The sequence below is a fragment of the Aythya marila genome (assembly GCF_965140915.1).
Source record: "Aythya marila genome assembly, chromosome: 3".
Classification (NCBI taxonomy): Eukaryota; Metazoa; Chordata; class Aves; order Anseriformes; family Anatidae; genus Aythya; species Aythya marila.
The window spans coordinates 108,945,787-108,958,692 of NC_139044.1; the positions used below are offsets into that span (position 1 = coordinate 108,945,787).

At 46.3% G+C, this 12,906-nt stretch overlaps 1 protein-coding gene across 2 annotated transcripts; it reads right to left on the reverse strand.

Moving 5' to 3' along the window:
* Window positions 1-3,410: 3,410 nt before the first annotated feature.
* On the reverse strand, window positions 3,411-12,004 carry OSR1 (odd-skipped related transcription factor 1). 2 transcript variants are annotated; one of them, XM_082756709.1, is made up of 4 exons: window positions 11,694-12,004; window positions 5,324-6,016; window positions 4,674-4,773; window positions 3,411-4,089 (listed from the first exon to the last, which is right to left on the reverse strand). In XM_082756709.1, the coding sequence occupies exons 2-4, from the start codon at window positions 5,968-5,970 to the stop codon at window positions 4,060-4,062; spliced, it is 777 nt and encodes a 258-aa protein (XP_082612835.1). In that variant the 5' UTR covers window positions 5,971-6,016; window positions 11,694-12,004; the 3' UTR covers window positions 3,411-4,059. The 2 variants fall into 2 exon arrangements, with proteins under 2 accessions (XP_082612835.1, XP_082612834.1); XM_082756708.1 differs by having other exon boundaries at window positions 3,411-4,773.
* Window positions 12,005-12,906: the final 902 nt, after the last annotated feature.

Genomic DNA, 12,906 nt, shown 5'->3' on the forward strand with positions numbered 1-12,906 from the left:
CCCTTCTCCCCTGCCCCCAACCTCATCAGAATTATCTGTAGCCACACAACTAGGAAGTTCGGATTAATCCATCCCCAGAGAAACTGGGATTAATATACAATTCATGCAGAACCTTTAAAAAAAAAAAAAATCCATGATTTGTGGTCCCCTTTTCAGAGACCTATGTAATCCAAAGCTGAAAAGTAAGCATTTGCTGTTCCAGTACACATTCTGAGAGATGCTTATGCTCTGTTTCATGAATGTGCACTGTGAAGACCCCATTTGACACAATTCCTGCATCCAGAAGAAGACCAGGCTGAGAAGGCCGTGCAGAATCAGGCTGTTGCAGAGTAGTAACAGTTTATGGGCAGAAAAAGAATGACTGGAATGCAAAGGAAAAGAGAGAGAGGGAGATGTGCCAAGACATCTCTACAATTTCTCCTGGAAATGGAAATGGTTAAAAAAAAAAAAAAAAAAAGTTTCCCTTGTAAATCTTGCAGGAATATACAACTCTAGATCTCTAGTCAGGTGCCTTGGTTTTCACTCTTGCAAACCATTCAATGATATTTTTATGATGAAAAAGCTAAATTTAAAGCAACTGTGTAAACAGAATCAAGAATCATCTCTCAGTTGGCAGACTGAGGCCTATGCAAGTTTTATTTACCGCAAAATAAAACACATGCAAAGAGAGAAAAGGAAAAAAAAAAAAAAAAAAAAAAAAAAAAAAAAAAAGGAGATGAAGAAGGAGAAGAAGAAGAATAGGGAGGGAGGTAATTAATCATTGAAATTATTTGTGACCCTGATTCTAAAGGCACTTTTCCTGTATAATTCCCCTCATTTATTTTGGGGTTAGTATGATTTATCTCTTTCGACTGTTGTGATTTCATCTGTTCTTTGCTTTCCTTTGAATTACTGCACTGATACTGCCTAGCAAAATTCAAAACACTGGAAGGAATAGGCGAACTATTCACCAGTGAAGCTGAGAGCATGACCAGAGAGATAGCCTTTTTTTTGCACAGGGAAGAAAGAAGCCTTCTGGGAAGAGGAAATGCTCACACATGTACATTTAATACAAATGACATTAAGAGGCTGTGTCCATCCTGTGCTCGGTATGACTATGTAATTTTAATACATCTGTACATCTGATTATGTCCATTCTTTTTATTTATTTATTTTTTATTGCACATAAAAATGCATGTCCAGGGAAAATCTTGGCAGGCAGATAAGCAGGCTTCAGCCATACAAATGAATCTCTTCTCATGCCCAGCTGGGAGGAATGGTTTATCCACCTTCACGACCCCGCAGTTATAATGGTTCCCATGAACCGCTGACCGATGCGGTTTCTTACCTCTCTCCACGGGTGTTTCGTTATCCCGGTGTTAAGGAGGTGGTGGAGCGACCGTGGGAAAGCCTCAGTGTAGTGACCCTCCCTGCGTTCCTTCCTCCCTCCCTTTGGAGCCGACTCGGAGAGCTGCCTCGTAGTCACGACCCCTGAAAAACTGTTGGCTCCAAAAGACAGAGCCCTCCGTTTTCCCGCTCCGCCACTGGACCCTGCGTGCATGCGGGTTCCTTTACTCCATGCCATAAACGACGCGAGATTATAAAGCGGCCGTAGAAGTTCATCGGAGACTTTCTCCGTGAATCTCCTTCTAGAAGAAGAGAGGGGAGAAGGGGGGAAGCGGGGGGGCGAACCACCCAGTCCTTAGGCTGGCAGTTAACACCGTGCCAGCGCTCGGGGCTGTGTGTCCCTGGTCGGAGAGGCGCAGGGTGCGGTGCCTCTGACCCAGCAGCGCCGTATGCCGGCGGCAGCCGGGCCCGGCCCGGCGCGCTGCGTGGTGCGAGTGGACTTTCCCAAGCAAAACAGTGCAGACAGAGACCTGCACGGCGGTAAGGCGGCCGCTCCCGCTGGACTCGAGCAAAACGATGCAGATTAAACCCAAGGAGGGCTTCAGAGGCAGAGCAAATCCTCCTCTTCCTCCCCGCGCCCCCTCCTCCCCCCAAGAGACGCGGTCGATAAAACGCAGACCGATCCGGATTGACAGCGCACGGCCCGCGCAGCAAAGGGTCCTGTTCGACACCCAGCCCGCGGAGCGCCGCGCAGAACACCGCGCTCCTCAACTCACTGTGGCATCTACAATGCTGTCGAAACGCAGGCTTCCCGCAGGCTCGGGTGATTTCGCCTCCGCACTCTCCTTGTTTATTCCGAATGGTTGTTTCTCAGATGCCTTTTAAGACAAAACCAAAAGCCTTTACGCGGAGCGGAAAGGGGGAGGCGGTGGGAAGCAAAGCAAAAGCAAGCTGGCTTCAAACTCGGACTGTTCCCACAGCCTCCGAAGCTGGATGAACACAGAGGAGTCATCCCAGTACCCTGCGTTTCTCAGGGGCCTTCCTACAATGAAGGTGGACTCTGCAACCCGTCCAGCAAGTGCATTTAAATTAATTACGATGCGCACGAAACGGTGTCCAATAAATAATAATTTTTAAAAAAGGGTGAGGGGAGGTTTCTTCCCTCTCTCCCCTCCTTACATTAAGAGAAATACAACCGCAACTTTTTTCCCTGTCGTTGATAGGATTCCTTGACCAAATAAAGAAATATTTTCTAAAGGCAGAACAGGGAACGGGGAAATGAACCTCTTTGGACTGAGAGGCTTGCGGCATCAAGCATCCGATTTTCGGAAACGCAAAAGCTACCAGTGGAGGTCCGTTGTTACTTCGGACGTGTCACCGTGCTAATTTGCAGGAGGCTTTTCTTATCTCGGGGCACTGACTTGTGACAGGAGAAGAGGGTTTAGGGTTTACCGAGAAGACTAGAAAGGACGGCAAGAGGAGCTTCAAAGGCTAAGGCGGATGCCCCCGCTCTGAGCTCTCTCCCCCGTCTCTATCCGAAGAGGTTTCGCAGTGGAATAAACATCTCTGATCTAAGACAGCTGCCGGGAATCAAAGGCCGCCCCAATAAGCGCTATATCGGCCGAAGATGCGTCTGAAAAATGCCCACTCCCGACAAGCTAAGAGAAGGCCGCTCTCCGGCAGAGCCTTCAGGCTGTGAAAGAAGTAACAGTCTGCCCATTATTCATCTGATTTGTTTTATAACACTTCTGACACCTAATCTTATCAGCTAATACCCAAGATTTAGTTACCCAAGACGATTTTTTTCCACACTGGAAGCAAAATTATTTGACTCCCAACAGTTCTGTTTACTTTTGTTAGCCTTTAAAAAAGAAAAGGGAGGGGGGGATGGAAGAGGGGGCGGGGGGGGGGGGGAGGAGGGAGGAAAGGGAGGTAGGAAAGGAAAAAAAAAAAAGGAAAAAAGAAGGGGAGAAAGTTTATGCATTAAGGAAAAATACAGACTTTCCAAGACTGGTAGAAACAAGCACTGAGGAAATATCAAGCTCACTTGGAAAAAAAAAAAAAAATGTTCTGAATATTGATAGAGAGGGTTTGGTAAGGGGGAGATCTGAAACCAAATGAACACATATGAAGTCCGTGCAGACTTGCCTGTAAAATAACGATTTATTTTAATACTTAAAAAACACACACAATCCAGTGATAAATGTCAATTACCAATAATCAGCATAAAGTGCCAAACAGCCATACAACTTTTTTTTTTTTTTAATAAACAAAACTTATTGGAATGTCTCTTAATTTGAATACACTGTTCAGAAAGCCAGCATTTAGAAAAATATGCTCTCAGGTTGAGATTTGTTCTGTCTCATCAAGATGCATGAAGACTTTAAAGTACCACTAAAACCACGTTGTGCATACCATCAGTTTGACATATTGCCATCTTTCTTTCCTTTGGGATTTTTTAAATAAGTCCACGCATTACAAACCTCCTCGCAGCACACTAGACCGCAAGGCAAAAATAAAGGTCTCCATGTCCCAAGAACACTGATTTATCCTGATACCAGGGACCTGCGGGTCTAAGATCTGGATTCATTTTCCATCACTTTATAGGACTCTTCACTTGAGAGTTTTAGGTCATTTCCAAACATTAATTTTCTTCTCCTTTTAAGAAAACAAAATAGCAAGTCTCCCTTCTTGTTCTAATGGTGCTGTGATGAGAAACCACAGTTTCAGTTCTTAATCATCTTCCGGAATTCTCTGTATTTCCTGAAGTGTAAAAATAAGAAGCTTTATACAGTCAAAAAAAAAAAAAAAAAAAAAAAAAAAGTATAAAATAAGAGTTTTTTTTTTCCTTTTTCTTTTTAAGTAATACTTTTGGAATCTACGACTTCAGGTGGGGTGGAGGGTTGTTAGGATTTTCTGTGGGAGTATTTTTGTGGATTTGTTGGTTTGTTTGTGGTGTTTTTTTGGTGGGTTTTTGTTTGTTTTTAAACAGATTCCTGTCCAACACGTGAGCACCACCTTTTGGCATAAAGTTTATCAAAACCACACAAATCACATAGCACTTTCTGCATCATTCATGTATATTTTAAATGCCAAATATCATTTTAACCCATGGCTGAAGAAGTGGGTTGCCAGGGGGGATTTAGCTCTTTTTAAACTACAAACAAAAACAAACACAAAGTTCTGTGCTCCCATCCTGACAGGGTTTGTTTAGTTTGTCTTTTTTTTTTTTCATTTTTCTTTTTTCTTTTTTTTTTTCTGGTTTTGGTGTAAAGTCTGAAGGGGAGGAAAAGTTCATGGAAGCTGGAAATTCAGCACTTAAGTTTGGCAGGTTTCAGTTCCTTTACTTGCGTGTGCAGTGTCTTGTGGACAGCTAGCGTTCTGGACTGGCAAAATCCTTTCCCACATTCTTGACACTTAAAAGGCTTTTCTTTAGAATGGATATATCTAGGAAGAGAAAAACAATCAAGATGTCAGAAACAACTGGCCTGAACTCAGCAGTGATCTTACTTGATGGAAAACACACTGGAGATTTTTACACCTACCACTGAGACTGAGAGCACCAGAGTGCAACCCTAGGGTAATCAACTGTTTGTGAGTGCAAGAAGAGAGGGAGATGTCAGAGGTGCACAGGGGTGCCCTTCTTAGGGACAAGGAGCTTCCCTCTAACTTTAGGGTCACCAGGCTTAGTGTCTTCATGACACTTCTAAATGATCAAAATGTAGAGGGTACAAGATGGTGCAAAATGAGGGTGAAAATATCTGTGGAAGCTAAGGAGACTGTGCAAGTCATCTCTGCAGGGTGGGTGAGTACAACAAGCTTGTCTTACAAAGTGACTTGTCTGGGTTTCTCTACCAGTACTGAACAGAGAAAAACATGGAAGGAACACCGCCGTGGGACTGGGGATGTGACCTTTCTAACAAGCACTTTTACAACTGTAGGTGGGTAACTGGGAAAGCACAGATACAAAGGGAAAAACAGCAAGGAGAATAGTTACCTGTGATCCCTCAGGTGATCCTGTCTTCTGAAGGCCTTGTGGCATATGTCACATGTGTAGGGTCGTTCATCAGTGTGGGTTCTTTCATGGATCAAAAGGTTGTAGGACTTGGTGAAGTGCCTGCCACAGAATTTACACACAAACTCCTTCTTGGTTTTGGAAGGTAACCTTCCCCGTGTGGGTTTCTTCTCTGGAGAGAGTTTAGTCACCTCAAGTAAAGACCCCAGCCCTGGGGGGGAGCCCTGGCTGTCCGCCTGTCCCAGTTTAGAGTGGTCCTCTTGCGTGGCAGCCACTGCTAAATTGGCAAAATCAAAGCGAGGTTTGGCTTTGAGGGTCACATTAGTAGCCTCTTGCTTGGGCTGGATGACGTGTGGAAAGAGTGGGAAGGTGGGCAGCTGGAAACGTGCATCCACTAGGCTCGACACGCTGGGCACCTTGGAGAAAGAGGAACGAGGCAGATGCATGGCTGGGTACCCCAAAGTCCACTGGTGCAGGTGTACGGCGTGAAGGGCGCTGAAGCCATAGAGGTTGGAGAGGTGATCAGAGGGCACAGCAGGCAGCCCATTGAATGCTTGCAAGAAGGAGTAGTTGGTGAGCTGGAGGGAAGGATGGATAGGCACTGGGGCCGGCAGAGTCTTACTTCCCATGGTGGCTGCTTGGGACGAGGATCTTGGGAACAGGGGAGGAAAAGATCTGGAAAATAAAGACGGGGAAGAGAAGAGGAAGAGGTAGATTTATACAAAGAAATGGGTATTTCTCACCTCATCCTTTATTAATTCCCCTCTCCAAAGCCACAGGAAGAAGTTGCTTTGGACTTGGAGAGGCCCAACCAGTTCTTGACTGTGAGTGTATCCCCACAGGTCTCCAGAGTCTCCTTCTCCCCATCCATCACACACAGAGGGTATGCCCCATCTACAGTCATTCACTCCCTCAATAGCACTTGTGTGCCAGGTATGCCCCTGATGAACATCTGCACTTAGACAGCAAGAGATAATATTTTGGACCATATAGGTAGATGTTCTCCAACAAAACTAAAAATCCCTTAGGCTGAGGGACGCCTACTTTCTAAAATGGTAGGATTTTGCCCACTCAGTCTGTCTCCCAAAATTGTCTTTATCCCTGACTGTTGAGTTTATGTAGAGAGCGGGTGCTTAGTTCTTGTTTGCTCATCTCCCCATGGTCTTCCCTCAGCCAGGCCTCTGCCTCTGGGGTGGTGGAGGCGGTAGGGTGCTCAGAACTAAACATCCTCCCTCATTCAAACAGAGAAAATACACTAAAATATCTTGGGGGGAAAAAAAAAAGAAAAAATAAATAAAAATAAAAAGAAACAAACAACAGCTCTCCCTCTATGTACTGCAAAAAGAAATGGGAAAATGCTGTTTCTGGGTGACAAATCTGAAGTGCCATTTGCTCTCCCCAAGGGGAAGTGCCTGGCTTTAAGCCCATGTCCTAGTCTAGGACAGTTGCTTAATTAAAGCCCTTCACAAGGGAAAAAGACAACGGCTGGAGGGACCCTACCCGCAGGAATACCCAGCCCACCAGCTGCAGGGCCACAGCCTTTCTCTTGACTGGGTACCACCACTTTGCTCTATGTTTCGGGGGTCTTGCCAAGCCCCCAGCCTCTACTCTGGGCCAGATCCCTACCGATTCCACCCCACAAGGCGGAGGAGAAAATGCTACCAGACAGCAGCATCGAGGCGCATCTGGCCCTGCCTGCAAACTGAGCCCTCAGCACAGCCCTGGCTGCTGTCAACCATTTGGCAGGAGATGCCTCCTTAGGGCTGGCAGAGGGGACAGAGCCTACCCTTTTTGTGGTGTGAGAGAGCACCCATGGGTTTTAGAAGCACTGCATCCCTACACCCCTGGGAGCCTCCTTATTCCACATCCCAGAGCTTATGCTCCTTTCCCCCGGTGATTTCCGGGATTTGCCCTCAGTGGGGCTCCTTTCCTATGGGATCCATATAGAGTGCCCACAAGTGTGCCTATATGATTCTTCATAGGATCCCTGCAGGATCCACACAGGGTCCCGTAAAATCCCCTCCAGGGCTCCTGCTGAGTCTCTTTAGGATCCCTGCAAGATTCCCACAGGGTCCCTGTAGGATCCCCGGGACACTCAGCCTGAGGAGGTACATTCCAACATGAAGAGTGAAGCCCCTTTGGAGAAAAGGAGGCAGCAAAGTGCTGCAGAGCAAAGGTTGTCTCCCCGGGCTGGGGAGATAGGAGGAACAGGACAGAGAAGCACTGGTGACAGAAGAGTTCTAATGACCAGGGAAACAAATCTGATTTATATTTGGGCTGTAGCCTGGACTGAGGAGCTGTGACTGGGAGGGTGTGAGAGCAAGAAACTTACTCTGAGCGGCCCTGTACACCATGTCCACCTTTCACACCGCTTTACATAAATCAGCAGCAGGAAGAGAGACTCAAACCTTAGTGGAATTCCATCGCAATGACCCAGAATAAGAGAGTGTGACATTTTGCTTTCTTTAATTGGATACAATTTAGATAGTAGCTGATCAAAAACCTAACATATTATATTCTCCTCCCTCTTTTCTTTATTTATATATATATTTTTTTAACTGTTTAGGGCTGGTGAACCAACCAGTTTTGTTCTTCAGTTGGGGAAATGCTTTTTATTTTGTTAGTGCTGCCCTTACATTAGGAGTGTCCACTTCGCAGCACAAGTGCCTCGATCAATGACCCCAAGAGCAAAGTACATGGAAAACACTCTTGTCTGGGTACCTGAAATGTCTGTTTCTGTATGTCACAACGGCTCTGTGCCTGTTTTCCTGGCCAGGAACTCCTAGATCTCTCAAGCATGAAAGATGCTATTGCAAACTGAGTTAGTTTCTGGACTTATTCCTGTCTTTCTTTGGATCCACAGAAAACATTTGATTTGGAACGTACAAGCAAAAATCTATTATGCGAATTTGTATTTATTAATTCTTGCCCGATAAAATTAAAAATAAAATAAAAATAAAAATCAGTTTCGATTTTCCAAATGAAGAAGGGGGTAGAAATCAAAAGCAAATACGGTTGATTGGTAATAGAATCACATAGCATCCAGTGCCCTCGCTTTTTTTTTTTTTTTTTTTTTTTTCCCTTTCCTTTGCTAAAACAGTTCTATTAAAAAAAATAATAATAATAATAAAAAAATAACGAACATAGGGGAAAAAAAGGGGGGGGGGTGAAAGAGGGGAGAAATAGAAGGTGAGAGTAGAATGTTCACGTTACTACAAGTTTCTTGGCACTCTTCCAGAAATGTAAGCTACACTTTTGCTCTGTGCGACCGGGATAGTCAAAAAATATAGAACCAGAGTATTTCATAGTATTTCATAAAGAAGTCCCCTCTCTTCGGGACATCAAAGCGAGAGTGTTTCACAGCACAGTAATTCTCCGCTTTCCCGCTTGCCCGCAGAGAGATCAATGTTTCTTTGATTTCGGTGTCACCTCCACCTTTAATTCAGTTTCATGTAAACAGATCGTTATCGGGGTTTCTTTCTATTTATTTATTTATTTTTATTTTTTAAAAGAAGACCCCACGAGTTCTCTGCTTCAGTTCCCCCATCACAATAAAACTGTGCGAGGTTTTATATTTTAACACAAACTTGCTCGGTGAGTAATTAAGAACAAACCACTTGTGTTCTGACTGAAACAAAATCCACTCATGCCAAGATAAATTTATGCTGCAAAAATAGGATCATAAACTTGAAAGACTGCATCTGTCTCCAGTTTTCTTACCCTTTGTCCTGTCTGAAGATACGGTAATGCTATTGTCCAGTTGCCATTGTTTTAAGACCATTATAATCTTAACCTTCCAGACTACATTTTACCACCGCTATATACAAAATAAATAAATAAATAAATAAATAAATAAATAAATAAATCAGCCGTCTTTAGTTGGTAACATAGCAAGAAGTGAAATTAAATGGATTTTTAGGTAACTGTGCTAGCCAGTATTTTTCCTTTCTACCTTGAATTATCAATTTCCGATGTGTCCTTTGAAAGGGATATTTGTTACATTAAATACCTGACTCATAAATAATGAGGTTTGCTAATTAGTTCCACATGGGAGAATGGAGGAGGTAAATTACCCTGAGAACGTTGCTTATTTTTACAAACATGATAAAGTAGCGGGCATAAAATGCTGCATTCCTGGGATAGCCTCAAACTAGAGCAATCAGGTTCATCTGTCGGGAAGAGTCCTCCTGTTTTGCCAGATTCCTTTAAAGTCTGGTAGCCCTGTCCCTTCGGCTGTATCGCATCGCTGTGCAGCATTTTGCCACCAGGTCGGCCACTCATTTTGTCCCCTCTGGGGGAAGAGATTTTCCCTTCCTATCAGTTTAAGCGAGGAAATAGAACTTACAATTTATCTGTGTTTGGGAAAGTAGCTAGAAAGGGAATGAAATTGCCCTTTCGCTCCGCATTGTTCGAATGTGGTGTTCTTGAGGAATACAGTGCATTGTTCAGCACAGTTTTATTCAAAGTATTAATGAAGTGTGCAGAATCTATTAAAGCGGGTTTATTCGGGGCTAATTGAGCGTGAAAGAGTTAATTGCTAACATTAATGAGGACTGGAAGGACTCAGTCAGCATGTGCCTTGGATATCTCCCTTCAATCCTTATAAAATCATCATTCACATTTTATCACGAAATCAGTGTTGACAAGTTTCGCCAGACCACCATTGCGAATGCTGATGAATGCGGTGGATCTTAGCCTCGCAGTAATAATAATAACAATAATAACCAGGGTCCGACTGCACCAGCAATCACCACACTGGCCGGGGCAGCCTTCATCCAAAACCAAACCAAATATTAATAATAATAATAATAATAATAATAATAATAATAATAATAATGATAATAATAATAATAATAATAATAATAATAATAATAATAATAATAATAATAATAATAAAATCAAACAGTATCCCCATCCTCGCGGGCCGGTGGCTGCGAGGGCCACGGGCGGGAGCGCAGCTGGGTGGGTGCCGGCGGGGTGGCCGCAGCGGCCAGGCTCCGCAGCCCGCTCTCTGCAGAAGTATTTTTAATAGGGTTGGGAGTTTTTTTGTGTGTATTCTGTTCACCCACCCCCACGCACACCCCCCAGTACGGGATTCATTCTCGATTTCTCCCCAGAGACGCCCGGTGCCTCCCCTACGTCCCTCCTCTCTCCCAGCAGCAAACTTGATTTCTTTTCTCTGCCTCCCCACGGCCACAGCACACTCTGCCACGGGTGGTGGACAAAACCCTTAGCGGTGACACCTCGGCAGGGCACCGAGGCGCATCCCTAGGCCCTGCAGACCGAGGCGGAGCCGTCCCGGGCCACCCGGTGGCCAGGCTCCGGGAGAGGAGCTGCACGGCGCTGTCCTACCGCTTTCGGGTCCCGAGCCCACCGCTGGTTTAAGGGATGGCCCTTCTCCTCCACTGACTTGGGTCGTGCTGAACTGGACCCATTGTGCACCTGTCCGGGAGACGGCTCTCAGCCTCCCGCCCTGCTTGCGTTTTATCGGACAATTCCCGCAGCTTGACGGTATTACGCTCGATTTTTTATAGTTTCCCTCCCAAAAGCCAGGAATAACAACTGTACCCTAATCCTCGGCTTTGCACTGACAGTTTATAGGCTCGGCCTCGGGAGAAGCCCAGTTTCTCCCTACATAGAACTTGTTTTGATCCATTCAGACAAATATAAACAATAGATCCATTTTTGTTATGGCCTTGGGAAGAAACAGGGAAGGCTTCTCAGACCCTAAAATACTAAAAATTGAGAAGAAAGAAAGAAAGAAAGAAAGAAAGAAAGAAAGAAAGAAAGAAAGAAAGAAAGAAAGAAAGAAAGAAAGAAAGAAAGAAAGAAAGAAAGAAAGAAAGAAAGAAAGAAAGAAAGAAAGAAAGAAAGAAAGAAAGAAAGAAAGAAAGAGAGAAAGAAAGAAAGAAAGAAAGAAAGAGAGAGAGAGAGAAATCCAGGAAGAAGCTGAATGATCAAGTCCATAAAGGACATTCAGACTTTCAGACTTCTGGTTTCAGACTTCTGGTTTGCAGCTAGTATGTGTCATTTTTAGCTCGGGTTAAAAACACAGCTCCTCCGCAAGGGGGGATAAACAACTTTGAGAGGGAAAGACAAACCTTTAAATAGCATCAAAATATCCGAGCCCCATGTGAAGGCTTCCCCCAGCCCTTCGCCCGCCCCAAGGAGAACAGTTCTCCTCACGTGAACCAGAATCTCCCCACTTCTGCACCATCCAGAGGATGATGAGAGAGGATGGGGGGAAAGAAAGAAAGGAGGGAGAGAAAAGAAGGTGTTTGGATTGATATCCCCAACCCCCGAGGCTTGGCAAAACAAAAACCAAACAAAACGAGTTGTTCTTTTTATTTACCTAATCCCGATCTGTGCTCCACCGCTGGCAGCAGTTAAAAGATCCTGGGCTAAATTGGAGCTGGTAAAATAAAAAGATAATAATAATAATAAAAAAAAAAAAAAAAAAAAAAAAAAAAAAAACGTTTGGCTAGGTCAGTGTCTCTGCTGGCCCTGGGGGGCACAGCTTTCTCCCCACCCCACCCCACTGCTCCTCCAGCGGGTACAGGCAGATCCGAGCGAGCAGCGGGGCCAGGTGTCCAGGTGCTCTGGCTGATGGAGACGGAGGTGCTATCCCTCCTCCCGCTCCCGGCGCCGTGAGCGTGTGCCGGAGTGCAAACGCGCCCGGGAGTAGCCGAGCTCAGACTGAACCGATCCCTTCCCTCCAGCCTCCTCCTTATTTCAACCCCCCCCTCCCAGCTCCCCCCTCAACCTCCCACCAGACTCCGGGCATGCGCACGCAGGGAGAAAGTTTCTGGCTGGGAAGAACCAACTTTTCAACCCCGCTTCTCCTGCAGGCGTAGCAGCCCGGGGCTCGCAGCCCGCAAACGTGTGATCTCTTCCTCCCCGCCCCGGCTCCGCTCCCGCAGCACCCCCCCAGGGGCATCTCCCCGGGGTCCGCTACTCTCGGGACCCCTCCGCGGAGTGGAGAAACCCGAGAACCCCGGGGCGGCTCCGCGTAGCACCGCGGAGGCTCTGGGATGCTCTCGCTCCCCGGAGGCGCTGCGCGATCGCGCTGCTTGCGCCCGGGCTGCGCGCCTCTCCGCACCTCTCCGCACCCGGCTCGCTGCGCCCCCTCCCCGCCGCCCGGCGGGACACGACCGGCCGGGATCTGCGCTGAGAGGGGAAAAAAAAAAAAAAAAAAAAAAAAAAAAAAGGAAAAAATAATTTAATAAAAGGGGGGGGGGGGGAGGAGGAAGTGGGGTAGAAGGAGGGAGGGATCTGCTCCCTCTGTGAGGATTCAGGGGGTTGCAAGTTGTTGTCCCCCTTTGGAGCCGTCCGCAGGACGATTCCCGGAGGCACTTACCTGTGAGGAGTCCACCCCCGGGTTGGAAGCGCTTCCCCCCGCCCCAGCCTCCTTCCCGGTCCCCGTTTTCCCCCCGGCACCCCTGACCTTGGTGCTTTCCTCCCGTCCCTCCTCCCGCGGCCCGGGACCGTCTCACCCCGCACCCAGGCGCGGATCCGCGGTGCGCGGAGTCCCGCGGAGCCCTCGCTTCAGAGCCCTGATAAGTCCG